The sequence below is a fragment of the Amblyraja radiata genome, chromosome 11 (genome assembly GCF_010909765.2).
Source record: "Amblyraja radiata isolate CabotCenter1 chromosome 11, sAmbRad1.1.pri, whole genome shotgun sequence".
NCBI lineage: Eukaryota > Metazoa > Chordata > Chondrichthyes > Rajiformes > Rajidae > Amblyraja > Amblyraja radiata.
The window spans coordinates 21,241,508-21,269,441 of record NC_045966.1 but is presented as its reverse complement, the minus strand read 5'-3'; the positions used below and the strand labels follow the sequence as shown (position 1 = coordinate 21,269,441).

Genomic DNA, 27,934 nt, shown 5'->3' with positions numbered 1-27,934 from the left:
AGTACCCCGTTCCAGCCTTCTCCCCATATCCCCTGACTCCGCTATCTTTAAGAGCACTACCTTGATTAAATCCGCTATCTTTAAGAGAAATACCTTGATCAGGTTTCAGAGCATAATCCATTGATGTTCTACCACAGAATGTCAAATGAGTTAATCCAAGTCTAAAGATGCAAATGTGAATCAATGTTCAGACCTTAGACACAAAAGTCGATTTCACAAATGCATTCCCAGGAGTAAGAAAACTGTCTGATGCTAATACAACCAATAATCTTTATAGATCTCCAATACATATACAAGCAATGGGCCTTTATACCCACCAAACCTTGGTTTCCATGGCTCAAAGCCTAGGTCACTGGTGCCACAAAAAGACAGAGCAGGTGTACAAATATACACAAGCAGCTAAAAGGTTAAGTCTGGTCATGGAAACATACTGATTTAGTTATTTGGTTTCAACCAGAAATTATGTCTGATATCATGTCACCATGCCTTCCCAGGTCAAATTTTTTGGGAAAAATTATGCCACGAGTGTCACTCCAGATGCTTGCACATTTAATTTAGGTGGTACACCCATAAAGTATAATTGACTGTTAATGGAGTGCCCTTTTGGATGAAGTTCTTTAGCGGAGGTACACAGATGAGTTGGGGCTTCATGTTGGCATTCCATAACTTAAACTGCAGCCTTCACTACTTTCTTTGTAATCTACATGTCACAGTGGATTTATCATATCCTGTTTATATATACGTCTTTTAGATGTATATCAATTCTCCCTTATTATTATTCAAGACTATATGGTTACACAAATGAAGCTCTTTGCTTTAGGAGTAGCCTACATAGCTTATATTATACCAAGCATTTTAAAACCTTAATTGTATAGCATAGAAGATGACCCTATTTTCTGCCCATACAAGATCACGTTTGATCTTAATCTCTTCCTGGTTGTTAATTGCTTGACTGCGCATATCTGCTGCAACAACCATGGCATCTATTCTATCGGCCTTGCTCAGTGTTCCTACCATGGGTTAGATTGCACCAAGAATTGTGTCTGAGCAATAGTGGAAACTGAATCTGTACCACAGGAGCATCCTAACAATTAGCTTAGAGATGCAGCGTAGAAACAGGCACTTTGATCCACCGAGTCCGTGCCGACCAGCGATCCCCACACTAACACTATCCTACACACACTATTTACAAGCCAATTAACCAACCCTGTGAGTGTGGGAGGAAATCCGAGCACCCAGGGAAAACCCATGCAGGTCACGGGGAGAACTTATAAACTCCGTAACACCCGAGGTCAGGATCAAACCCGTGTCTCTGGCTTTGCAAGGAAGCATCTCTGCCACTGCGTCACCGTGCCGCCCCAGTTATTAACAGATTCCTAGTGCCAAAGGCAATTCCATTGTTTTCATATATCTTCAAAATTTAGAAACGTTCAAAAGTCTAGATAAACTGAAATTATTGCAAATAGTAACTCGAGTAGAAACATTTTTTTTTACACAAAGGTTGGTAGGTATATGGAACAAGTTGCCAAAGGAGGTAGTTGAGCCAGGTACTATCATAACTTTTAAGAGATATATGGACAGGTAGGATAGGTTTATAAGGTTATGGTCATGTGTTGGTAGGTGGGGTTAGTGTCGATGGGGCATGTTGGTCACTATGGGAAAGTTGGGCAGAAGGGCCCGTATCTACGCTGTACGACTCTACGATTCTAAATATAGTTAAATATAAACAGCTACATTTCCTCTGTTAACCCTCAGTTCAGGATGACTTCCTTCCACTCTGGTTTTGTGGGTTCTGGGTTGGCTAACAAGGATACAGCCACTACCACAGATGGGGCAGGTTGCGGTGACCAGACTCATATGGCATAATGGGCTAGTTCAGGGGTGGGGAACCTGCGGACTTAAGGCCGCATGCGGCCTTCTAGGCCAATTAGTGCGGCCTTTTGGATGAATCCAAATTTTGTAGAACAAATCCTTTTATTTTTATTAATATGTTTTTGTTCATCTTTTATTATTTTTATTTTAATCTTAAAATGAACGTATTTAAAATACCAAAGAATAAAAGAAGATTCAACGAAATAATCCTCCCCGACTGACGGCCACAATTAAAACATTAGAAAGTCATGAGGGCTATTTTAACAAAATAATGTACATTTTGAAGTATATCTAATTGAAGTTTCTTGGAAGTGGCCTTATTAGATTACAGCTAACTTAGTGCGACATTCCAACATGAAAAGGTTCCCCACTGCTGGGCTAGTTCCATTTGGCTGCATTTGGCCCAAATCACACAATACTTTTCTTATCCATATCTGTCCAAATCTTTTTTTTAATATAAAGTCATCCACTTCTATAGCTTCCTTAAGCAGCTCATTCCAGATATGGACAACCGTCAGTGGAAAAAGCTACCCAATGTCCCTCTTAAATCTCTCCTCTCTCACCTTAAGCCTGTGCTCTCTAGTTTTCGAATCTAACGCAAGATGGGGCTCAACTCAGGTGACTATTTGCATGCTAGCCACAGAAGCAGATCTACTGTCACATATTACAATCGCTCCACACTCTTAAATCTCTGTATACACTATAAATGGCTCGATTGTAAGTATACATTGTCTTTCTGCTGACTTGATAACATGCAACAAAAGCTTATTACTGTACATTGGTTCACATGACTAAACTAAAATTGAACTAAAAATCTTCCATCCAGGGGAAAAAAGACTGGCAGTTCACTTTATCCATGCCCCTCATGATCTTGTATCTCAATCAGGTCACTTCTCAATCCCCTTCACCCCAAAGAAGGAAGTTTCAGTCTATCCAACATTGTGTCTAACTCAAGCCTGAGAATGGATGCTAATATTGTTTTGCTCATCCTTCCACGGAACCATTACATGTTGTAGATGCATTACGGGTGTTCATTTTCCTGTCCCTTGTGATGCTTATCGTTTATAGTTCATGTCCAAGAAACAATGGGAAGGTAGAACTCACTGCTGCCTGGTGGACCATGAGCTAAAGCAAATAAGGAAAAATAATGAAAAGTATCTCAATTTCCATGTTTAGTGAAGTGTGTGGGCAGATTTAAAAATATGCAGAAATTGCTCACTAGCCTTAAGGGGTACAAAGTTTGTATCGGCAAATTGTAGTTAAACAGTGAGCTCGGTATATACAGAAGTCACAGCCGAGGATCTACTTGTCCCAGCTTTTAGGAAGGAGGGGCGCCTGGTCTCTTTCCAGCAGAATATTCCATCCATTTGAAACATGCTGCACTGCATGCCCCTTGTAGATATGTTTGTGGAAAACACATGTGACTATAAGTCAATCAAGCGGTGATCTGCACAAAGAATCCTGGCTCTGCAGGGGAAGGACATGGATTCCGTCCGATGGCTTCCCAAAGCAGACCAAGCCACTTTGCAAAATACTTCCGCACCAGCACTCTCAAACAGGCATCCAGACCTTGCCAGGCAGCTGGGAAGAAAGGCTCCCTCCTTGAGATCCTTCATGAAACCTGAAGTCCAAATCCCTCAACACGCGGCTCTTAAAGTGGTTGAGTTGCATACAAGACTGTTACCCATCACCTTGTGTCATAGAGTCAGAGTCTTACAGCGTGGAAACAGGCCCTTCGGCCCAACTTGCCCTCACCAGTCAACATGTCTCATCTACACTAGTCCCACCTGTCTGCATTTGGCTTGTATCTCTTCAAACCTGTCCTATCCATGTACCGGTCTAAATGTTTCTTAACTGTTGCAATAGTGCCTGCCACAACTACCTCCTCCGACAACACGTTCCATACACCCACCACCCTGTGTGAAAAAGTTACCCCTCAGGTTCCTATTAAACTCCTCCCCCCCCCCACCCCCCCCAACATTAAACCCATGTCCTCTGGTTCTCAATTCCCGTGCTCTGGGCAAGTGACAATGTGCGTCTACACAATCTATTCCTCTCATGATTTTGCAAACAGTTGTTTTTGACAAGAACGTCTGGAAAGGAATGCAGTGGTCTTTGTCGAGGTTCATCCCGACAAGCTCAGCAACAGAGGACTCTTAGCACAGCAGACTGCTCCCAGATATGTGTACACAGACAAACAGCAACTACTGTAGAAAAATCATCAACTTGGTAAAATAAACATATTGGTCTATCTGAAAGACATGGGTCTTCCAGGTATTGGTGAAGCTTGCAACAAAAAACTACTGACATGTCCCAAAAAGCAGGAGAACCTGCTGTGGGGTGAATGAAGCTTGGGACTGCCACCATAAAGCCTCTGTGGAGAAAGACCACAACTTGGGATCCTGCAAAGACTGAGCAGGTAGTGAATAGGCCCTGTGTGACAGCCTCTTAAATGGATGGAATGTCTGTGGATAAAACATCAATGACCTTCATATACTTTAATTGAATGCATTGAAATGGTTGGGTCGGTGAATGTATGCTTCAATCGGATCACCATTTCAGAAAAAATTCTGAAGCGAGGGTTGAACTGAATGACGAGTCAATACACGATTAAACATTTCAGGCAGTCCAAAATTACCCACATCCTTAACCCCTGCTGTTCCCAACCTTGACCTTGCCAGCACACAACAACAAATGTAATCTATCTCAGGGCAAGCAGGATTCACTGATTACTGGAGGAAGGGTCTATTTTTAATCAATGTCCTAAAAGATACATGGACTTTACAAGTATGCAGATCTATAGATAACAAATCCATGGATAGCAAGATATTAATGCAAACTATTACATTGTTTAAAAACAATCAAAAAGGACCACATATAAAGCTAATGCATAAGAGCTCATAACATTAGGAGGTTAACCCAGATTGTATGGTGATCATATAGAAGACCAAGAATCAGAATAATTGGTTATTTTTCAGACAGGCATAATCTATAGAATGCCCCAAATAACTGCCATTGTTCCTCAGATATTGACTATCTAAATTAATTACCCATAGGAGGAGGAAGAGCACAAGTATCCAAGTACATTGGTGATGGAAATAGATGGGAGGCTACAAGGACTCTGCAATAGGAAAGGTCGATTGAAAAGCTTGGCAAATGAAGATTTATGTGGGAAAGTGTGAGATCATGTACTTTGTAAACATAAAGTAAATTCTTCCCTACATCGAGAAAGGCTGAATGAGTGGAGTACCGAGGGCAGGCAACAAAAAGATTAAACTGCTGGCACAACTAATAATCAAGGTGCATTGGCCACTATTACCAAAGTGTTGGCATTTATAAATAAATTAATATTACAATGATATAGTGTTGGTATGGCTGTACTTGGAGTATTGTGTATAACTTTAGTTGCCTTATTTAAGGAAGGATATTCCAACATCGGCGGCAGCACAATAATTTACTGGGCTAATTCCCGAGATGAAGGGTTATCCTTTTATGAATGGCAAAAAAAAAAAAAACCACTTGGGGAGTTTAGCAGAATCAAGGGTGATCTTATTGCAACATACAAATCTAAGGGGACGTGACAGATTAGATGCAGAGATATTTCCGCTCATGGAAGAGCTCTGAATGAGGTTGCCATGGTTAAAAGATAAAAGGAAGGTGCACAGGAATTTCCTTTCAAAGTCTGCTGAATATCTGGCATTCTCCATCCTAGGGTGTAGAGCAGGCTCAGTCATTTGGATGTAATGAAACCGAAATTGCAGATTGTTGTGCAAGGTTGAGGAATTGAGGACTCTGTGAAATTGGAAGAGTGGAGGCCCAGGCAAGATCAGCCATATTATATTGATGTAGGCCACTGGAGGTTGGGGATGGGGAAACTCAAGGGGCCAGGCAGTCTGTGTCTATTTTCTTGTCTATATTCTTGTGCAAGACATTTGCAAATTGAGTGATTGAGTCACAATTTCCAACTATTGGTACATGTATTGTGCCCGAACACCCTGATTAGCCATCAGGAAACTGTTAATGAGTACAACACTATAAACAGGAAACAGAGCATGGCCATACCTTCCTATGCTTTAAGCAGGCTTTGGTTGCATTGTTTTACAGTCTTAACAGTGACCAGGATACATCACTGTTTCAGATTATCTTTTATGAAACACATTTGTCTTCAGGGTCTCCATAAACTGGTGTAACCCCAGCAGTATTAGAGGCAAGATAATTTATTTCCCAGCAACTTGGGTGCAACAATATAAATCTTCAGCTTAGACAGAGGGCATTAAATGCAAGGGTATAAATCACAGGAGAGAAAAATAATAAATAATCAGGAGGAGCAACTAATCTTTTCAAACTTTGCCAATATTCCCATCACAACAATTATCTGCATTCTAAATTGTAGTCGGTCCTCTGCATTTCACTACTTGAAGCTGGGTTACTGTTGAAACTTCATCACTTGCATTTCATTATGTGGTGAGCCAGAGAGATAGTCCTGCATCTGGCTGCAGATTCAAAGTACAGCACAGGAACAGGTCCGTTGGTCCACAATGTCTGTGCCAAACAGAATGCCAAGATAAACTAATCTCATCTCCCTGCACATGATTCATATCCTTTCATATCCATGTGCCTCTCTAAAAGCCCCTTAAACACCGCTATCATATATCTTACCTGGGGAGGGGGCTGGTTAGGTGGAAAGGAATGAGTGAACCAAGGAGCAACAGGGAGCAGAAAGTGATGGGAAAGAGTTGAGATTACGATGAAGGTGACACAAGTGTGGGAGAATGCTGCGTGGAATGTGGAGGCTTGTCGGGTGAAAGGGGAGGACCAAGAGGAACTCTATCCTTGGTCCATCTGGGGGAAGGGGGAGCAATTGCAGGACTGTGCGACACAGGAGACATCGGTGAGATCTCCATTTACCTAGATTCCAACCCAAAACCAATTCTTCCAGCTGCATTTTGTTTAATATATGTTTACCATTATTGATGCAATCTTCATTAGATTGCAAAAACAAAACAGCAAATTAATTAACTAGTAAGCATTTTCGCTTTGTGAGATCTTTGTGGCTTCTTGGGTATATTACACCTTTCAATCTCACCAGTATCTTTAATTCCCATTCCAAGAACATTTAACTCAAAAGACTTCAGTAAAGGAAAAAAAATCTACCACAGTACCGTTCCCCTTCTCTCCCTTCCCACCAACCCTTCTATTCGATTATTGGTCCACTGAAAGACTATTGTGATTTTCCAGTTATTCAATGTCCAACTTTCCAGAGTTGAAACTTCCTCAACAACTTTATCTTCACTTTTTCCATGACATTTCTGCCAAATTCTCTATTATCCAACTTTATTAAATTCCATGCTTATCATTTGATTTTCAGTTGTACAAATACATCCTGAAAGATTAAAGCTGTATTAAGGGCCTGTCCCACTGCGGGGACCTAATTCACAAGTTTAGAAGAGTTTGCATTCGACTCATACTCGCAGCACGGTCGACACGAGGTCCTAGGAGGTCTTTGTAACTCTCCTTCGTGCTCGAGTAGTCCCCGCGTACTCGAGGCCTCAGTTAGGTCGTGGCGTTTTTTGCAGCAAGCTGAAAAATGCCCGCGAGTTAAAAAAAGGTTGCCATGAAAAAAAATAGATATTTTTTTACTCGTAGGTTTAGTCGAGGTAGGTCGTAGTAGGTTGTAATGCTATCATAGGCAATCAAAGGCAATCGAAGATAATCGAAGGTAGTTGATGGTAAAGCTCTTTGAGAAAAAAAGGTAAGTAAACCGGCCGGTAATGTTAAATGCCCGCTAAACTTTATTAGAACTTGTCTGGCTTCTTAAAGGTGTCTCCACTCCTTCTTCCCCCCCACCCCCTTCTCTCCCCTCTCCCCCCCCCCCCCCCCCCCCTCCGCTCTCTCTAAAGGACTTACCATAAATGTGCCAGCTGTCTTTTACCTTCCTGTTCATTGCAGGTGTGAAATTTAGATAGCGCTCCTCCACTTTCCCTGGCCCCCGCCTTTGCAGTGTGTGTGTGTGTGTGTGTGTGTGTGTGTGTGTGTGTGTGTGTGTGTGTGTGTGTGTGTGTGTGTGTGTGTGTGTGTGTGTGTGTGTGTGTGCGCGCGCAGACGGTCGATCCAGCTTGCGGTTTCATCACTGACGGTCGATCCTGCTCGAGGTTTTTCAAGCGAGTGCCCTCGAGCTTGAAGGTCGAAGACAGTCGCTGAAAAGTCACGTTAGTGGGATCGGCCCTCAAGACTATATATGGTTAAAATTTTTTTGTCAATCTGACTAGCAGGTTAAACCATGAAATCTCGTTTTGGAGGATATATATATCCAAAAATTATAGTAAAATTCAGGGACGAAGATAAAAGTATTTTGGATGGTGGTAAATGGGTTAGATCACTTGTGTTGCGTGATCTGTTGTGTTCTCCAATAAATGCCATCCCAAAACCTGCTAGAAGCAGTTTCATGCATCGCAGGATCAACTGGTTTAGACATGCTACTTACTCTCACATCGCTACAGCACTTTGCAAATATGCCAAGACATTTTGCACCACTTAACAGCCAAGACAAGAACTGCCAAGTTCGTCAACAAGAACAAGAAGAAACAGGAAGGGCTCGGTTCACAAATTGTTGCCGACAGCAGTGACTAAAATAAAGTTTAAAAACTATAAAAACAAGATTAGATTCCTAAAAGGCTGCAACAAAACTAACATAAATTTCCATTCCTCACTACTTTATATTACCATTTTATTGCATTAGATAATCAAAAAACACTTGCATTCCATCAATTCAAAACAGAGGACGTTTTCTTCAAATAGTCATGCAGAGGCATGCATAGCTTGGGCATAAATGAACTATGTGTGTTACTTTAATGTGATCAAATCACAAACTTTTCCTACTGCCCAAAAAATACTCTGCAACAAATTTCCAGCCGCAATAATGGCTGCTCCTCCAAATCTCAAAGGCATATATCTTTCAATTCCATTTGAGCACAAGACAACACAAATTTTATGAATAACATGAAAAGGAATATTTTAGATTTTGTATCAAATATATTTCACATTGCTCTACTGCCCTTCCTACAATGAGCCATTATCTTAATGCACTCACATGATAAGTTCAAGTGAGTTTATTGTCATGTGTCCCTGTATAGGACAATGAAATTCTTGCTTTGCTTAAGCACACAGAAAATAGTAGGCATTTACTACAAAACAGATAAAATGTGTCCATATACCATGATATAAATATATACACACATGAATAAATAAACTGATAGTGCAAATAACAGAAAGTGGTTGGTAATAATCAGAGTTTTGTCCGAGCCAGGTTTAATAGCCTGATGGCTGAGGGGAAGTAACTATTCCTGAACCTGGTTGTTGCAGGTTCAGGAATCAAGAAAAATATATTACCTCCACCCTCCCAGCTCTATACTCCCTCAATAAACTTCATCTAACATGCTTAGACTCCCATTCAGCAGATCACTTCCAGTCAGTCAGAAATAGAAATGAACAGACAAATATTGTGTTAACACAAAATGCTGGAGTAACTCAGTGGAACAGGCAGCATCTCTGGATAGAAGGAATGGGTGACGTTTCAGGTTGAGACCCTTCTTCAGACTGAGAGTCAAGGGAGAGGGAGACACAGAAATGAGGATGTGTAGGTTGTGAAATTAAGACATCAAAGGGGATGACGATCAAGGAAAATGTAGAATAGATCATTGTTGGCTAGGAGAAAGTGACAATGAAGCATACAGAGTTTACTACATCAATCCCCTTTGATATCTCATTTTCACACCTTACACTTCCTTATCTGTGTCTCCCTCTCCCCTGACTCTCAATCTGAAATTCTTAATCCGGAATGTCACCCATTCCTTCTATCCAGAGATGCTGCCTGGCCCGCTGAGTTATGCCAGCATATTGAGTCTATCTTTGGAGCAACCAGCTCCTGCAGATCCTTCCTACATAATATTGTGTTAACACACTGTTAGCAATCATGCCAGTGTTTTGTAGAGAGCTAATGCCAACACTTAATGAATAACTTTTTTTTCTGGTCCAAGATTTTCCTGTACTTCTGCTTCACTGGAATGCAGCCCACCTAAGTGGTACAATTGTTTAATGTCAAAAATTCATCAGCAATTAGACTTTGCGCCAGTTTGGTCTAAGTAAAATCTTACAATCAATATTCATGGACAATTCACTTGCATTCAGACCCAACTCGGGACCCCAGTCACCATAAACCAGCGAGTTACAGCATATTCATTCTTTGAACTTAGTGGCCAAAAGTACAAGAATAAATCTGGCAAAAATACAAGAGGTTACAAGCGCAAGTGATGAGAAATGCATTTTAAAAACATTGCAAGAAAGCCATCTGGAAAGAGAAATGGCAACTTAGCACCTTTTCCAGCCAGGTTTCACAGGAACAACCTTCTAATCAACACTCTGCAGGAGAACGTCAACAAAAGCTACCTTACAACATAGCAGTCCTCACTTCCAATGTGACCCCAGTGAGAGGGCATATGGAGTCCACACGTGTCCTTATAAGTATAGTCCCAGTAATCAGCTGCTATAAGTGCCCTTGCACAAAGGAGGTGCTTCCTCTGAACACCATTTTGTAAGTGGTCTGTGCGGATTCTTGGAGAGGTGACTGAAAACCCCCTGCCGTCACTAGACTGCACTCATCCCATGTCAATAACTGGCCCCATCCCCCTCTCCATCAGCTGGAAAAAGTGTTACTTGCATTATGGCAACCGCTTACAGGCAGCTCCTTGAGGTTAAAACCAAGAAATATATTAGTCGGGCAAGAGATTGAACCGGAGAAAATAGATGCAGGAGTAGGCCATTCAGTCCTTCGAGCCAGCACCGCCATCCAATATGATCATGGTTGATCATACAAAATTAGTACCCCGCTCCTGCTCTTTCCCCATATCCCTTGATTCCGTTAGCCTGAAGAGCTAAATCTCTCTCTTGATAACCAGTTACAATTGCTGCAATGAAACAAAATAGCATAACATGAGCAAGCCCAATAGTTCCCTATTCTACAACAGGTTTTGCATGAATTTTACAATCTTTAAGGAACTTTTAAAAAATCAATGTTAGGGAAGCTACATGACATTTAACCCTCCAAAAAGAGCTCAGCACATTAGCCCTCCAAAAACCCTAGACATTTTGCTCTAATCACTGCACTCAAAGAGTGAAATCTCGCACATTCTCTTCTCAAATTCGATAACAGCTCCAAACATAATCACAACAGGAACCAAGTAACTCCAGCTTAAGTTTCACACTTTATGGTATTCATGACATTTCTGGTGCAAACATTTCAAACAATCAAATCCCCCAACCAAACAAATGGAGCTGTCAAATACTATTTTCTGCCTGCTAATAGCAGTCAATGAAAGGTCCACACTTGAATTGGTATCTATTGCCTGAGCTACTACCTACCTCAATGGAGACCCTCAGACTATCTTTGATCGGACTTTATCTTGCACTAAACGTTATTCACCTTATTCCCTTTATAATTGTGGATGGATCGATTGTAATCATGTATTGACTTTCCGCAACAAAAGCTTTTCACTGTACCTCGGTTCACATGACAAAAAACTAAATTCAATCTCAATTTACTTTAAACGGATTGGCAAAATGTTGCTATATAATTAATGTATTCTATATTCCTAGGTCAAGTCTAAATGCAAAAATTGCATACAAACTGACTAAATTATAGTGTCCAAAGTAAATGCAAGCTAAATAAAAATCATGTTTACAACCACCCTGCACAACAACTCTGACTGATAGACAGGAAATATTGTTCCTTAGAGATTGCTTTGCCAAAATACAAAATACGAATTGCACTTGTACAATTCCAGCAAAATGGAACAGGGCTATATAGGGGTTAATACACAACAATATGCACATTTTCGTACAGTAACTAGAAAAAAACCCATTTTGCCAGCATTTGCAAATGATTTTGAGTGGATACGACACAAATATTCAGTCATGTTTACAATCTTGAAACTACACTGTAGCTTGAACATTCCTATGTTTTTATTTAGCTGCAAGATCATGCTCAAGTTCAGAAATTTAAAAAAAATTATTTTTGGCAGTCCTTCAACATTACGTACTGGATGCAAGAAAGTGGACTAACCCTTCCTGAAAAGTAATGTTTGCAATCAAATCATTGGCCTTGCAGTAAACATGCAACACTTATTATTGAGCTGGACATGAAACTTATTTTAACTAAATTGTAAAAGTTAAACTAAAGATAGATAATTACCTTCACTGAAAGAGAACCTTCAAGATTGAAACTGTCCTAATCCTTGAGCAGTTTGTGTTCCTTCATTTGGGTTCCCGGAAGTCAGACTAGTCCAAAAATTTGAATTTGATCAAATAAAGTTCCAAAGCATTACACTGGACAAATCATTAACAATTCTTTATTTAAGGTGTGGCTTCTTTATGCTATAGCTCACAAGTAATCCAAGACAGGTGGATACAAAGAGGTGACATCATAATATAAAGCATAGGTTCAGGGAGGGACTCAAAAATAAAAAGCAAGACATTTTTCATATTGCTCAGGAGGTTACCTCTGCATCAAATTCAAGGCCAAGATTTGAGGCATAGGTTTAGTTAATTTCACCAATAAAAAGGGTGCAAAAACAACATCAATTTCCTTAGGGTGGTGAAGTAGTCTATAGCCATGTTGGCCTTCAGTCAGGGAATTGGGCAAATAAACTGGGATATTATGTTACAGTTGTACAACAGGTTGGAGAGGCCACATTTGAGTATTGTGTTCAGTTTTGGGCACTCTGTTATAGGATAGCTGCCATTAAGCTGGAAACAGTACAAAGATGATCTAATAGGATGTTGCCATAACATGGCAACTGGGGCCTGAGCTGCAGGGAGTGATTAGAAGGATATGGGTCAAAGGCAAACAAATAGATCTAGCTTAGATGAGTTAGCATTAACTTGTTCAGCTGAAGGGTCTGGTTCTGAGCTGAACAACTAAAATTCCCATTTAACTGTAGAGATTTATTCAGGTAACTGCAGCAGTTTCAGGCCCGTGCAAAGCTTTTCAATGGCATGACAGGATTACATAAATTTTATGTGAAATAATGTGCGCACAGCGCAAAGTCCCTCACAGCTGGGGTCCAGTGCATGTTAAGGGCCCTGGAAGCTCTGGGGTTTTAGATGCTCTCTGGTGCATTTTGAGCCTTATTTTTGAGCTTTTTTGCACCAAATTTATGACCAATATTTCAGAAATAATTTTGGTTGAGTCAAGAGTAATGAGTGGGTGGAATGGGTTGATTGGGGTCATTATTGTATAGATTTTTTTTAATCAAGAATTGAAGTTCTCCTTGTTTTAATAATTAAGTTGTACTGTTGTAAAATGTTATGTAAAATGTTATAAAAAAGCATGCAAAAACTGCAAATAATACTGTACGTTTTTACAGTAAAGAAAACCTTTTTAGAAACTGTTTTGTGTGTTAATTTGTTTGCCTATTACTGTTAGACAATGTTAGTGTGTGTAGTGCATCTTTAATGGCCCTCCTGACCTAACAACATCACATCACATCAATTTCAACATGGAATAGTGATGTGAATAAAAAATTTAGTTCGACCAACTTCCATCATGAAAATTTAATTCAAACTAAATGGTGCATTTACATTTCTATGATCACTTTCAAACTAACCAATGTTACTGTCATACTATTATAACACATTCTAGTTCCATGATGACTCATAAACAAGATCATAAATCACATTTTGAATTCTCAAACACAATGTGATTGTTAATAATTGCAGAGCTGCCAAGTTTCACTGAGAATTTCCGTATTTTGATGGCTGAAATTGTTTTTTCTCACATAAATGCAATAGAATGTACTAAAATATCAGTATGGAATACTGAAAATCAGTACTACTGAATTGTGAAACCATTGTGAAATGTGAATTTATAATCCTTGATTTTGATTCAATCTATCTCTATACTTATAAAACTCTGATCTTGGATGTGTGTTTATTGTGCAATGTTCATGTTCATGTTTCACATCTCCTCGATAACACGACACTAACGGTGACATTTTTACATATTCCGATAGAGATTTACGCCATGATGTCAAAATCACCTTATCTGAAAATGTAATGCATTATTTCTCGAGTTATTTATGAAAATGATTACAAATCTCAAATAACTTAGAAAATAAACGAGATGGTCTCGCTGATGACGTCACATTGGATTTGACTGCCTGCCTCTGCTCGTGCTGTGAGTGACGTCATCCCTGTTCTGTCTTCTGGACTTCTTTAGCTTCTTAACTTTTACTGCTTTAAATTTGTCAAATTTTTAAACTGCTGCTCAGATCGTGCTGCGCACTCCGCGAGGCTCCTTGAAGTTCTAGAACATGGCGGCGGTCTTTATCGCCGCACCGGTGAGGGTGCAGGGCAGCCTGATGGGAAGGTGACCGTGTCGGCCATTGCTCCCTCTGGGAGAGGCCGTCTATGGAGACCTGCGATTCCTCCATCGATCACAGGGACTCGGGGAATCGTGACGCCTTTTCCTCGCTGGTGATCCTGATCCGACCTGGCGATCTCTGGCCGTTACGGGGGACGACCTCCTCTCTGTCTCCCCCACCCGATCATCTGTCACACAGGTGGATGGGCTTCCCCTCGCGGAAGCCATGATCGGCCGGCCCTCCGCTGCTTTCAACGGTCCGCCCGCTCGCAGCAGCAGGGCAGCCCGCTCAAAAGACGCCGCAAATCGGAAGCCCCAGCTCCAAAAGGCAGCAGGCTCCCCTGCCCCTGGGTCCCTCCCTGTGCCTCTGGGTCCCTCCCTGTGCCTCTCACAGGACAGCATACATCAGAGTGTATGTCGTGCAACTAGACGGTGTTACGGGTGACAGTCACTGACGCTCGCAGTCGCCAAAAAGAAAATCGCAAAGTGGGACAGGCCCTTGAGCAGCCCAGACTCAGAGAGAGGGCCGTCCCGGCACAGCAGCAGCGATATCGTCAATGAGCCGCTCCGGGGGAAGAACAAGCCCCCGCCCTCTGCCCTCTTGGTCATCGAGTGCAACGCCAGGGTCATCCAATGACTGTACGGCTGCAAGAGGGCCAAGGAGCCCAAAGGCAAGGCTCCCTCTGTCCTGGTGTAGAATAAACAAATATTGCGCCCCAATTTTTTTTTTTACTCTGGATTATTTAAATGTGGTTTTCAAAATATCACAGAATCCTGTTTCCAGATATATCGACACGCATTTTGACATCTCCAATGTGTTTTACGCACTAGGCCATCGTGGAGAAGACCAACTCAAATGGACACAAGTATGTTGCCAAGAATGGGCCTGAGTTTCAGGGAGAGGTTGGGCAGACTTGGAGTTTTTCCGCGGAGAGTACGAGGCAGAGGAGTGATCTTATAAAGAAGTACAAAATCATGATGGGAAAGATAGTGACTGCGAAGTATTTTACCCAGGAAGGAGAAGCACAAACTGGAGGGCATAGGACATCACAAATTCCTCAAATAATCAAGAGAAATCAAGAGCATGTTATATATTTTTTTTATTTTAAGATACAAATTTTAAAGTTTGCATCAGGAATTCTTGTTATCAGTCAGTCACTTTTATTTCTATTGCACATTTAATAAACAACTCTTGTTGGCCAAAGTGCTTTACATTGGTGGAGGTACTAACGTTATACAACATTGGTTCATAGATTAAGTGCATACATAAATACATACATATAGCCCTGCCTCAGAGGACGTCAAGAAAGGCTTGAGAGTAAACTTGAGTTTTAAGTCTCGACATAAAGGAGTCGATGGAGGGGGCAGTTCTGATGGGAAGAGGGATGCTGTTCCACAGTCTAGGAGCTGCAACCGCAAAGGCGGGGTCGCCCCTGAGCTTATGCCTAGACCGGATGTTCAGTAACCCCAAGTCGACCGATCTGAGGGACCTAGAGGTGGTGTGGTGGGTAAGCAGACTTTTGATGTTATATTCTCCTCAATGAGATGTTGTATAGTCCAATCATTATTTATATGTTATGTTGAATCAAGAATTCTAGAAAAGTAAGTAATTACTGGATGAATTGAAATTATTGAATTCTATCACTATTGAAAGCTATGAGACACTTCAGCTGGTAGCGCCAAAGGTTTGATATTAGAAAGAGGTAGAAGTCATCTCCAGCCAGCATCAACTGTGACAATGCTCATGGTAGTTGTGTGTATCTCAATTGTGGAGGGGGCATTGAAGGAGGATGGAAACACAAATATAAGCCAACATGCAAAAGGAGAATTTATATGAATGGTCCATATTTTTATAACAGTATACAAACTTCACTGGCCAGGCTTCTAACATCAACATCAACCCAAGGTGGCATAAGTAGCAACAAATCTGAAGCACATTATGACAACTTATTTTTTTATTCTTTATTAGCTTCTACCACCTGAAGCTGTCAATACAGCACAGATGAAATGACTTGGTTCTGCAAGATTGGATTTCACTTTGTCAGTTTAAGTTTTCTAAAGAGTGAAATAATACTATGTGCAAAAATTCCTTGTTTCATAAAAATACAATGACCTTATTATAGAAATATGCTGCAACACCCCACATGGGTGTGTGGAGCATACTATTCAAAGCATGATGGATTAGTTAAAGCACGTCCACAGAGCATTTCGCAAAATCGGTTTCTAATCCCATGACTATTGAAGAACTGCAAGGTTAATATTTCCCAGATGAAAATAAGTTCTATTAAGTACCTAATAAATACCTAATTTTCTATCCATGACCCACAAAGCAGATGGTTCGTGCATTCAAACATAACACTCTAGTAATTGGCCAGAAACTGCTGAAATGTAATTTTGTTCTAAAAAAAGACAAAGTGCTGGAATAACTTAGCAGGTCAGGCTGCATCGCTGGAGAACATGGATAGGTAAAGTTTCAGGTCAGGATCCTTCTCCACACTGATGATGTAGGGGGAAAGGGGGGGGGGGGGGAGAGCTGGAAGAGAGGAGGGGCAGAATGAAGTCTGGCAAGTAATAGATGGATACAGGTGAGGTGGGGGAGGGTCAAGGATGGTTGATAGGCAAATGGTTGGACAAATGGCCAAGGATTAAAGAGAGTGGATTCAGAATTCAAGCATGGCTAATCTCGCTCTCCCTCCTAACCCCATTCTCCTGCCTTCTCCCCATAACCCCAGACACCAGTACTGATCAAGAATCAACCCATCTCTGCCTTAAAAATATCCACTGACTTGGCTTTCACAGCCTTCTGTGGCAATGAATCCCACAGATTCACCACCCTCAGACTAAAGAAATTCCTCCTCGTCTCTTTTCATTCTGAGGCTATGACCTTTGGTCCTAGACTCTCTCTCTTCAGAGAGGGAATACACTTGCTGAGTAACAGAGCAAAGGGAACATCTAGAATACATTACATTTTCTGATTTGAAAATACCAACAGAAAATAGAACAAGAGTATGTAAAGAGTTTCTTAAATTGAACATCGCTAAAGAATAATAATTTTTCTTTTACAACCAAATAATTCTAATAAGTTCTAATAGTTCTAATTTAGTTTTACAACCAAATAGTTCTAATAAGGAATCATGGCATTAGGACTTTGCTTTTATCTCCAAGTTTTTTATTCCTTCCTCCCCAGTTCCTGCTCCCCTTCGCAAGACCACAGATACTTTACTGGGAATCTGTCCAACAAGCCAATAACCTTCTTGGCAATGCATCAGGACTCTCATCGCAAGGAAGCAACGCAGTAGTTTCTTCATGCAGTAAAGGGCAGATCTGAAACTGGAATTCAGCTGAATCTATGACTCACTGTTCATCAGCTGAATTCACTTGGACAATCAGGAAAGTCTGAAACAACTTGGCAACCATAGATAGATATTTAGTTTTTTCTACAGTGTTTTCAAATGTCCTTACTTTCCCCTTCAAGGTTACTCCATTTTTAAGTTTAGTTCAGTTTAGACTTTACAGCATGGAAACAAAGCTTTTGGCCCACACCGACGATTGATTACACGTTCACACCAGTGAACGGATGGAGGAGTACTTCACCTTCTGGCGACTTCGCCCTAACCCATCTAAGACAACTGTCACTGCCTTTCACCTCAGCAATCGGCTCGCCAATGCAAAGCTCCGAGTGTCCTTTTGTGGTAAGCCGGTAAAGAATGAAGAATTCCCCAAGTACCTCGGAGTCACTCTGGATCACACCCTCACCTATCGTGAACACCTGAAGAGGGTGGCTGATAAAGTGAAAGCAAGGGTCAACATCATCAGGAAACTTGCAGGCAACAGCTGGGGTCCTAATTCACACACCCTCCGTACCGCAAGCTTAGCCCTAGTCTACTCAACAGCCGTGTTTTGCTCAACAGCTTGGGCTAATAGCTGCCACACCAAACGAGTTGTCGAAGAAGGGTTTCGGCCCGAAACTTTGCCTATTTCCTTCGCTCCATAGATGCTGCTGCACCCGCTGAGTTTCTCCAGCTTTTTTGTGTACCTTCGATTTTCCAGCATCTGCAGTTCCTTCTTAAACACTTCTCCTAAACTTCTGCAGGTGCACGGTAGAGAGCATCGCGGCATGCTTCGGCAACTTGAACGTCCAGGAGCGAAAAAGACTACAAAAAGTTGTGACCACTGCCCAGTCCATCACCGACTTTGACCTACCCACTGTCGAAGGGATCCATTGTAGTCGCTGCCTCAAAAACGCAGCCAAAATCATTAAGGACCCACACCATCCTGGCCACACACTCATCTCACCATTGCCATCAGGAAGAAGGTGCAGGAGCCTGAAAACTGTAATGTCCAGGTTCAGGAACAGCTTCTTCCCTACAGCTATCAGGCTATTAAACACAACAACGAATAAGCTCTGAGCTGCAAAAGACTATATTATTATTACACTATATTTGTTATTTATTGAACTTTTTCTTTTTTTTCCCTCTTCCCCAGTTATGTACCTTGTTTACATATTCACATATTCTGTTGTGCTGCAGCAAGTGAGAATTTCATTGTCCCATCTGGGACATATGACAATAAAACATTCTTGATTCTTGACTGTTTAAGAAGGAACTGCAGATGCTGGAAAATTGAGGGTAGACAAATTGATGGAGAAACTCAGCGGGTGAGGCAGCATCTATGGAGCGAAGAAAATAGGCAATGTTTCGGGTAGAAACCCTTCCTCAGACGTTGCCCAAAACTTTGCCTATTTCCTTCGCTCCATAGATGCTGCCTAACCTGCTGAGTTTCTCCAGCATTTTTGTCTACCTTGATTCTTGACTCTTGATTTAATCTGGACAAAATTACAAGAGCGTGCTTAAAACTCCCCAGGCAGCCTCAGATGGCATTATGTGGGTGAGAATCACTCTTTCGGGACATGTCCCTACATCTTGAAAGAGTTATTGATTTACATCTGCAGTTATTGGTGGTGATCCCTTGGTTTTGTGCAATTCTTAACTTAGTCTGTTCATTTATCCCTAACTATGGCTTCTAAGTGAGGTCCAAGTGACAGTCATGGTGTCAAGCGTAAGCACCTTTAACTTGCATTTGTTTTAATTATGTTACTAGCAGCCCATTGTGCTTTAAAGACATGTAAGGGGTACATGATCTAGCAGTATAATTACACGTGCAAGTTGTCTACTTCTACATTAACTAAACATAGTAAACATGTAACTATTAGTCAAAATTTGATTATTAAATTTAGATCTCCTCCATGCCTTTCAAGAATTAGTGAAAGCCTGAAGACCATTGATTCCTCAAATGATCATTTTAACGTGCATTAGGTTTTGTTTTGCAACATTAACACCGAATCCACCAAAAATACGTAGGAAGGAACTGCAGATGCTAGTTTATACCAAAGACAGACAAAATGCTGGAGTAGCTCAGCGTGTCAGGCAACATCTCCAGAGAAAAGGAACAGGTGACGTATAGGTTGGAACCCTTCTTCAGACTATCTGAAGATGGGTCCGACCCGAAAATATCTAATTTCTCTGGAGATGCTGCATGACTCACTGAGTTACTCCAGCATTTTGTGTTTATCCACCAAAAATAGGCCAGATTACATTGCTTAGCTCATACACAATAATGAGAAACAATTAAATTGTTGAGATATAAAATAATTAATACCACCAAAAGTATTTAATTCCCTTAAAAACATCTGTTCAATGGAACTGTTGCACGACAATGCTGAGAACTATATTCTGCATTTTGTATCTTCTCCTTTGCTCTATTGATTTCACTCATGTTTGACGTTATTGTATTTATTTGTTGTATATCTGACCTGTTTGGACAGCATGCACAACAAAGCGTTTCACTCTACCCCGATACATGCAACGATGATAAATCTAAACCTGCTCAGTTTAACTGAAACTATAAATTGTCATAGAGTTTAAAAAAACATTTCACTTTACTTACTTCATTAATGAAGGTGACCAGCCAATGAGGCTGGAGCACTGCTTAGGGGTCAGATGTGAAGTGCATCCATCTGTCAGCTAAAGTTATTTCAGAACATCCCTAGATTCAGTGGTGAGTCCACAGACAAAGCAGGAGATTACGTGCAAAATTTCAGAATCCAAAGATGTGCTCCCAACTGCTCTATGGCATGTTTCTACTGACCCGCTAGCTATGAGAACCATCCAGCACATAATCTATACTCCGATTGAAAAATGTACTTTCGATCTATTGCCATAAATCAGAAGACAAATCTCAAATCCTCCTGTAAAACTCAAATACAGCCTAAATTTATTCCTCTGTACAATAATCTAGAGTACCTGCCTTATCAGTCAAGCTAACCCTGTTGCATGACAGTATAAAGTAGGAATCACAAAATGTACACAGTTCATCCTAGATAATGCAGTAATATATAAATATAGAGAATAGGTCATTCGGCCTTTTGAGCCTGGCTAATCAAGGCTGATCATATCATTTCTTGTTATATAAAAAGTATACAAACACTATGTGATTAGACACTTCAACACATTTGAAACAAAAAGACACACAAAAATCATAATCATCTTTATATTGTGCGTCTATAAGCCAAACGTTGCCTCAGGATACATTTGATTGCATCATTATGCCAAAGTTAAATTATGACAATGAAAACCAACAAAATAATTTATTCCACACATTATTAGCTGTAGCAAATATAATTGTTGTCACTAGAATCCCTTTTGATTTTAGGCACAATTATCATTGTCAGTGTGGCAAACTGCTTCAACCTCACAGAATAAATGTATTCTCTTACGAACTGCTCCAGGCACTTTTACCACAAGAGGACAAAAGGTTATATTAAAAATGTTAAAAATTAACCCACAGAGCATTTTAAAATGGTAACACCCAGCAAGAGATTGATTAGTTCACAATGCATGCAGTAACTCTTGGATTGAGCTATTCAATCTCTTTCCTTACGCATTCCCCAGGGCATATCTTTTCCCTTCAAATAGTTATCAAACTCCTTTAGAAAATTATAATTAAATCAGCTTTTGGACCAGCAATTTCAGCAATATACCATGCAAAAATAAATTTTCAAATCTTGGTTTTGCTTTATTTGCCAACAACCTGCAACTTTCTTTGGTTATCAACTCCTTTGCATTAAAGAAGTGTTTCCCATTCAATTTATTTCAGAGATACCCTAGCCTAGAAACGGGTCATTCGGCCCACCGACCATTGATCACCCGTTCTCACTTTTTTAACATAATCTCACTTTCTTATCCATTCCTTAAACATCAGGACTAATTTTACGAGGCCCATTAACCTGAAAACCCACAGGGCATTGGGACGTGGAAGGAAACCAGAGCACCAAGAGGAAACCCACACGGTCATAGTACAATGTGCAATCTCTACACAGACAACTCCCGAGGTTAGGATTGAACCTGGGTCTCTGACACCGTGATGCAGCAGCTCTATCAGCTGTGTCACTCTGTCACATTGTACTTGTTTAACCTATTCATAATTTTGAATACCATTGTTGAATCTCCTCTGCGTTTTCCTCACTTATGTCTTGAATTAATGCACTCGCAAATCTCTTTCCATTCCACATGATGTTCCCTGTTATATTGAACATCTCACTTTTTTCAATGCACCAAGCATATAGTAATTTAAAACAAAAAACCCAAAATATCTTTGTCTTCGTGCGGTTTAGGGGAGAAAAACAGTCATCTTTGTCACCATCTTCTCCCTTTCCGCTTCATCGTCAGGAATGAACAATAATTTTTAGAATGCTGCTAAAATATGGTGTGAAATACAAGGTAGAGACATCTTTACATAAAAGTGTTTAGGAAAGAACTGCAGATGCTGGAAAAATCGAAAGTAGACAAAAATGCTGGAGAAACTCAGCGGTTGAGGCAACATCTATGGAGCGAAGGAATAGGCGACGTTTCGGGTCTCGACCCGAAACGTCGCCTATTCCTTCGCTCCATAGATGTCTTGACCTGAAACGTCGGCTATTCCTTCGCTCCATAGATGCTGCCTCACCCGCTGATTTTCTCCAGCATTTTTGTCTACCTTTACATAACAGTGTGTAACTCTGAATTGTTAGCCCAGCATTCAGTTTTTTTTAAAATTGTGAATTACAAATATGTCTATTGATTTGATTTATCAATCCCTGCCTCCTCAAAAATTCTGGTTGGATTATTGTTAAGGAAGAAATTCTGCAGTTCATGCAATGTTTTTAGAACTCCACCACATTGAGCAGAAGAATATAAACCACCTTTGTTCTTAACTATTTAAAAAGGGTCATTCATCATACAGAACCACATGGTCGAACTTCACACCAAATTACAATTATGTCCATTTACAAGCAGACGGCTCAATTACGAGTGACTAGGGATTCAGTGGTCATTTCGACATCAGCATGATGATTATGAAGGTTACAAGTCACATTCTCCATCAACATTCTTCTTCTAACTCACCTCCCCAGGGATAGTTTCAAGATCCCTGCACAGGCCTTAATCTTGTTCTGTGCCTCCAGATGAGTCATTCCTTCGGTATTTTCACCGTCAATGGATATCACAGTATCTCCAATCCCGACAGTTGCTTGTTCTGCCTTGCCAGCAGGCGTGATCTGTAGCAAAACATACAATTTGATGCTTAGGACAACGTAAAGTCGTAAAAATCAATAGTGCATTATTCCATTTATTTATACTCGCATGACCACAAGCTTCTCCAGTATGTAAATGTATACAGCTTTAAAAGTCCTGATTCAGAGTTTTATTAATCTTCTGATTGACCTATACACTGACATTTTTTGAAGTGTGAAAGAGAGTGAAGCAAGGTGGTCTTATTTTTCTTTTGTTAACAGGCATATTTCAGGATAGAGAAATCTCTGCAATTAATGTATGCTACCTGAACCTTCTGAACCTTCTGAGTTTTGTAGTCGGCAGGGCAGTACTCTGCATATCGCCAACTTGGACAATTTTACATTTTTATCAAGACAATTAATCAAGCCAATTAAGCTACAAACAAGTACGTCTTTGGAGTGTGGGAGGAAACCGCCGATCTCGAAAAAAACCCACGCAGATCACGGGGAGAACGTACAAACTCCTACAGACAGCACCCGTAGTCGGGATCGAACCCGGGTCTCTGGCGCTGCATTTTGCTGTATGGAAGCAACTCTACCGCTCTGCCACCGTGTCCGCTACGATGTGGAGGTGGCCAGAAGGGCTTCCTTTTATGCCAAAAGGTTGAACATCTAAGCTCATAAGATTATGCAGAGCTGTTACAGTTAGATCACTATTCTCATTTGTTCCTGTAAATAAGATACAAGCAAAGACATACAAGGACAGTAAATGATGACTACTCATTCATAATAGCACACAAAAGTCCAGGGAAAGCCTGCCACCACAATATATTCATAGGCTCATATTTGGGTCCCAGGAATGGGGACAGAATAACTTGTGTCTAGACTTGTGCTGGACTATGTTGCATAGTCAATAATCGTATAGAATATTTCAAATATATAATTGTATAGGTGAATTGAAAGGGAGTAAGTGGAAAAGATGCAAACATGGTAACTTTTGTTCAGAACGCATTATGTAATGGTTACTTATTTTATAAGCTCTATTTTTTTTTTAAATCACCTTTCACTGCATTCAGAATGGAAGCGGCTTATTTTGGTGACAGGATGAAAGTGTGTGAAGTAAATACACTAATAAAAAAGTCATTTGAAATTTTGGGAATTGATGTTTATCCAGATTTACAACCTGGCAGGAAGTTCTGTAAAACATTGACAACTGTAGCTGTTTGATCATTTTTTTGTGGCATCTAGTTTCCATGCACCAGAGTGTGGAGTTGTCAGATGGGAACATTTCAGGATACCCCAGGAACTGAGAAGAGGATTCCTCAGATATATTCTGTGGAACTAATAAGGCTGTGATTTGCCTTAGATTTAAGATGTTAAAGAGAACTAATTGACCAGAGAGAAATAAACTACTTGCCCTGGCTGTTGAATCTAGGATAAGAACACATGTTTTCAAAGTTTGAAAGATAAGGAACACTTTTACATGCAGGGAAGCAGAAATATGGAACTCTTCTGCAAACAGTTATAGACAAGGCTAGTTAGTTAATTTTAAACAAGGTTTTTATTTTATATTTTATTTTGAATTTTCCACATTCTCATAAAAAGGGCTCAATGGTCCCTTACTTCCCCTGGTATACAAAATGGTTACAATAATCCAATTATTTTTTAATTGCCACAAAGATCACACTTGAAGGGTACTCAACAAGTTGTATAGAATTTAGGGATGACATAACAGTGTGAATGGTACTATTAAATCCAAATAATTTCAAGACTTGACCTACATCAATCAATATAGACCAATATAAATCAACCGATATAAAAAAGGATCCAAGATACAGAAAAAGCTGGAGTAATTCAGCGGGTCAGACAGCATCTCTGGAGAAAAGAAATAGATGACGTTTCAGGTCGAGACCCTTCAGACAGAGTCAGGGGAAAGGGAGATGAGAGATATAGACAGAGATATAGAACAAATGAATGAAAGATATGCAAAAAAGTAACAATGGTAAAGGAAACAGACCATTGTTAGCTGTGGGCTAGGTGAAAATGCGTTACGAATAATGAAACTCAATAAGAAAGGATCTAATTGACTTTCCTAAATTGTACTTGGATATCCTCCGAGCAGTTGAATGAATTACAAGATGCTTTAATATAAAGTCACTTTGCTAATCATTTGAAGAGCATTGTTCATTTCTTTATCTACCATCAAGAAATCAAAGTAACAAACATGCAAATTCCTTATTTTGTTGAGTAGTTATTTAAATCAAGTCCACATGCGCTGAGGGGTTACCAAGCAGAGCAGATGTTCTTGTGGGAGAACACGTCAAGTCTTATTGAAAGGAATTGTAATCACCATTGGACTAGCTTGCATCAGAAAGTAAACTGCCACAGATACCTGCCATCTTTTGCAATAGTCTGTGAATGCACACACAAGGTTTCAGTTTAGGAGGGTTGCCATCAAATGTTATCTGGATTTCATCGCCCATTTCCTGCAGATGAGGATAATTTTCAGACATTACCTCAGTGATTTCCAATATTTTAAAACCTCAACTCAGAGAACCCATGGTTATACTTCAAGTGGTTGCGGGAGAAAGTTGAAGAAATGCAAGATGTGCATTAATACAGTGCTTTTCACAATATAAGGACCATACAATAGGACATTCAAGTAGTTTTGAAGCAAAAATCACTGCACTAAAAAGGAAGCAATCTATTTGTACCCAACGGGAATTTGCAAGCTGCAAATGTGACAATGAGTATGATGATCAATTTTTAGGTGTTGTTTGAATGATAAAAGTTGGCAAGGACACTGGAGACCAGTCCACCACTCAATTAAAAAAACAATTGTTTTAATCTCTGCTCATTAAAAAATCTGCTAATTCTGACAAAATGTCATTGAATCTATATATTATCCCTACTTCCTACTATGTGTCTGGCTAAATATTTCCATTATTTTCCATTTGTTGTATAGGAGCTTTTACAATCACCCGAGCGGGCAGCTCATTTTTTAGTGTAATGCTTCATCCGAGGAATATATTGAGTCTGGAGGCACAAGGAACTGCAGATGCTGGAATTTTGAATACAACACAAAGTGCTGGAGCAACACAGAAGGTCAGGCAGCATCTGTGGAAGGGATGGATAGGTGCTGTTTTGGATCAGGACCCTTCTTCAGACTGGGGAAAAGTCCTGACCCAAAATGTCACCTGTCCATTCCTTCCACAGACGCTGCCTGACCTGTTGAGCTAGTCCAGCACTTTGCGTTTTACACAACTTGAGATATCCCCTCAAAACCGCACAGTGTCAAGATATTTTTAATATATTGAAGGCTCTGGAGTGCAACTGTTACCATTGTAACACAGTGTACTATCAACTGAACCATGACTGATGCTATAATTACTAAAATGTGCTCTACACCACTGAAGGAATGGTTTACCTTCAATCACCATTGCATCGTAATATCTCGAGGAAAGTATTTACTTATTTTAAAATACTAGTCCATTCATGTTGCAACGTGCAGCATTTAAGATTTAAATACAATTACTCTGCCATTTACCTAAAATTCTACAATGGTAAAATTAATGGCAATGTCAAGCCTAAAAAGGGATTGTGAAATGTAGGCTACTATAAACAGACCAGTAATATATTTCTCCCTTTCTCTGCTCAAATGCAAAACAAATATAGCAAAATATTTAATACACAACCCCTATGGAATGTCTGGAGTTTGCAATTATTCACTACAGGAAGTCAAAGTCAGTCATACAACACACAAACAGGCCCTTCAGCCCCACTTGTCCATGCTGACCAAGATGCCCCATCTACGTTAGTCCCACCTGCTACTGTTTGCCACATATCTTTTTTAAACTCTTCCTATCCATGTACCTGCCCAAATGTTTTTTGAAATGCTATTATAGTACCTGCCTCAACTACACCTTCTGACAGCTCTTCCATATACCCACCACTCTCTAGGTGAAAAAAAAATGCCCCTCGGGTTCCTATTAAATCTTTTCCTTTTCACCTCAAACCCAGGTCATCTGGGTAAACTCTGCATCAGCGCTTCCACACCAAAAATATTCCTGAAATAGAATCCCAAATTACCTCGAATTTGATGGTATTTCCTGAAATTTTCAAAAATGCTTCCTGCGTGCTATTTGTTGTTGGGTTTTTTTCGCGGGCACACGTTAACAACACAAAGAACAAGGCAAAACTGATCTGTGTGAGTACACCGTATCTGCCTGCTTCTTTTGCTCACTTGTACAGTGTTATGCAAGGCAGCTTTCGTTGCCTCCAACAGCTTTCGTTGTCTTCGTTTTTTCAACCTGCTCTCATGTGTCATGTCTCCCGCTCTCAGTCTCTGCTCTCTCCCTCTTTGTCCCTCCCTTGCTCCCTCTCCCTCCCTCTTTCTCTCCCTTCCTCTCCCCCTTCCTTTTTCTCCCCCTCCCTCTCTTATTCTCCCTCTCCCTCCCTACTTCTCCCTCTCCCTCCCTCCCTCTATTCATCTCTCCAACCCTCCCTATCTCCCCTCTCCCTCCTCTCCATCTTCCTCTCTCCACCCCTCCCTCTCCCACTCTGCCCCTTGAGCCCACCCACCGTTCTGTAAAATCAATCTCAATGTAACTGCAACCTCATTGCCCACTGGTCACTTTTCACCAAAGGCTTATCCAGAATTCTACCACTGCCTGAAAATTAATCAAAGGCTCAACTTCCCGTGAGAAAGAGAATTCCAAAGACATTGTTATACGAGAATTTTCACGAACAGTCTGCGACCCATAGCGCTGCAGCCGGTAGCGCTATATTTAGAACCCATAGCGCTGCAGCCGACAGCTCTTTGTTTAAATTCCCACGCGTTAAACTGACAGCGCTCAGTTTAAACCATTGAGCGCCAAACTGGCAGTGTTGTGTGTATAACCTTTTTACACCACTTCACGGGCCGGATGCGGAAATTACCCAAAATTACCCGAACAACCAGAATTTCCTGAATTTCGGGTAATTTTCTTCAAAGTGGAACCACTGCTCTGCTTTCACCCTATCAATTCCCCTCGTGATCTTATACACCATTACAAGATCACCCTTCAGGTTCCTGTGCTCCAAGGAATAAAGTCCTAGCC

General features: G+C 40.5%; 1 protein-coding gene across 2 annotated transcripts in view; it reads right to left on the bottom strand.

The window, feature by feature from the left end:
• The window catches only part of pdlim7 (PDZ and LIM domain 7), a 128,171-nt gene that overhangs the window by 67,995 nt on the left and 32,242 nt on the right, over positions 1–27,934 (bottom strand). For both annotated transcript variants that reach the window (XM_033029471.1, XM_033029470.1), the window contains exon 2: positions 22,729–22,880. In XM_033029471.1, the coding sequence (XP_032885362.1) occupies positions 22,729–22,880 (152 nt within the window). The remainder of the gene's footprint in view (positions 1–22,728; positions 22,881–27,934) is intronic.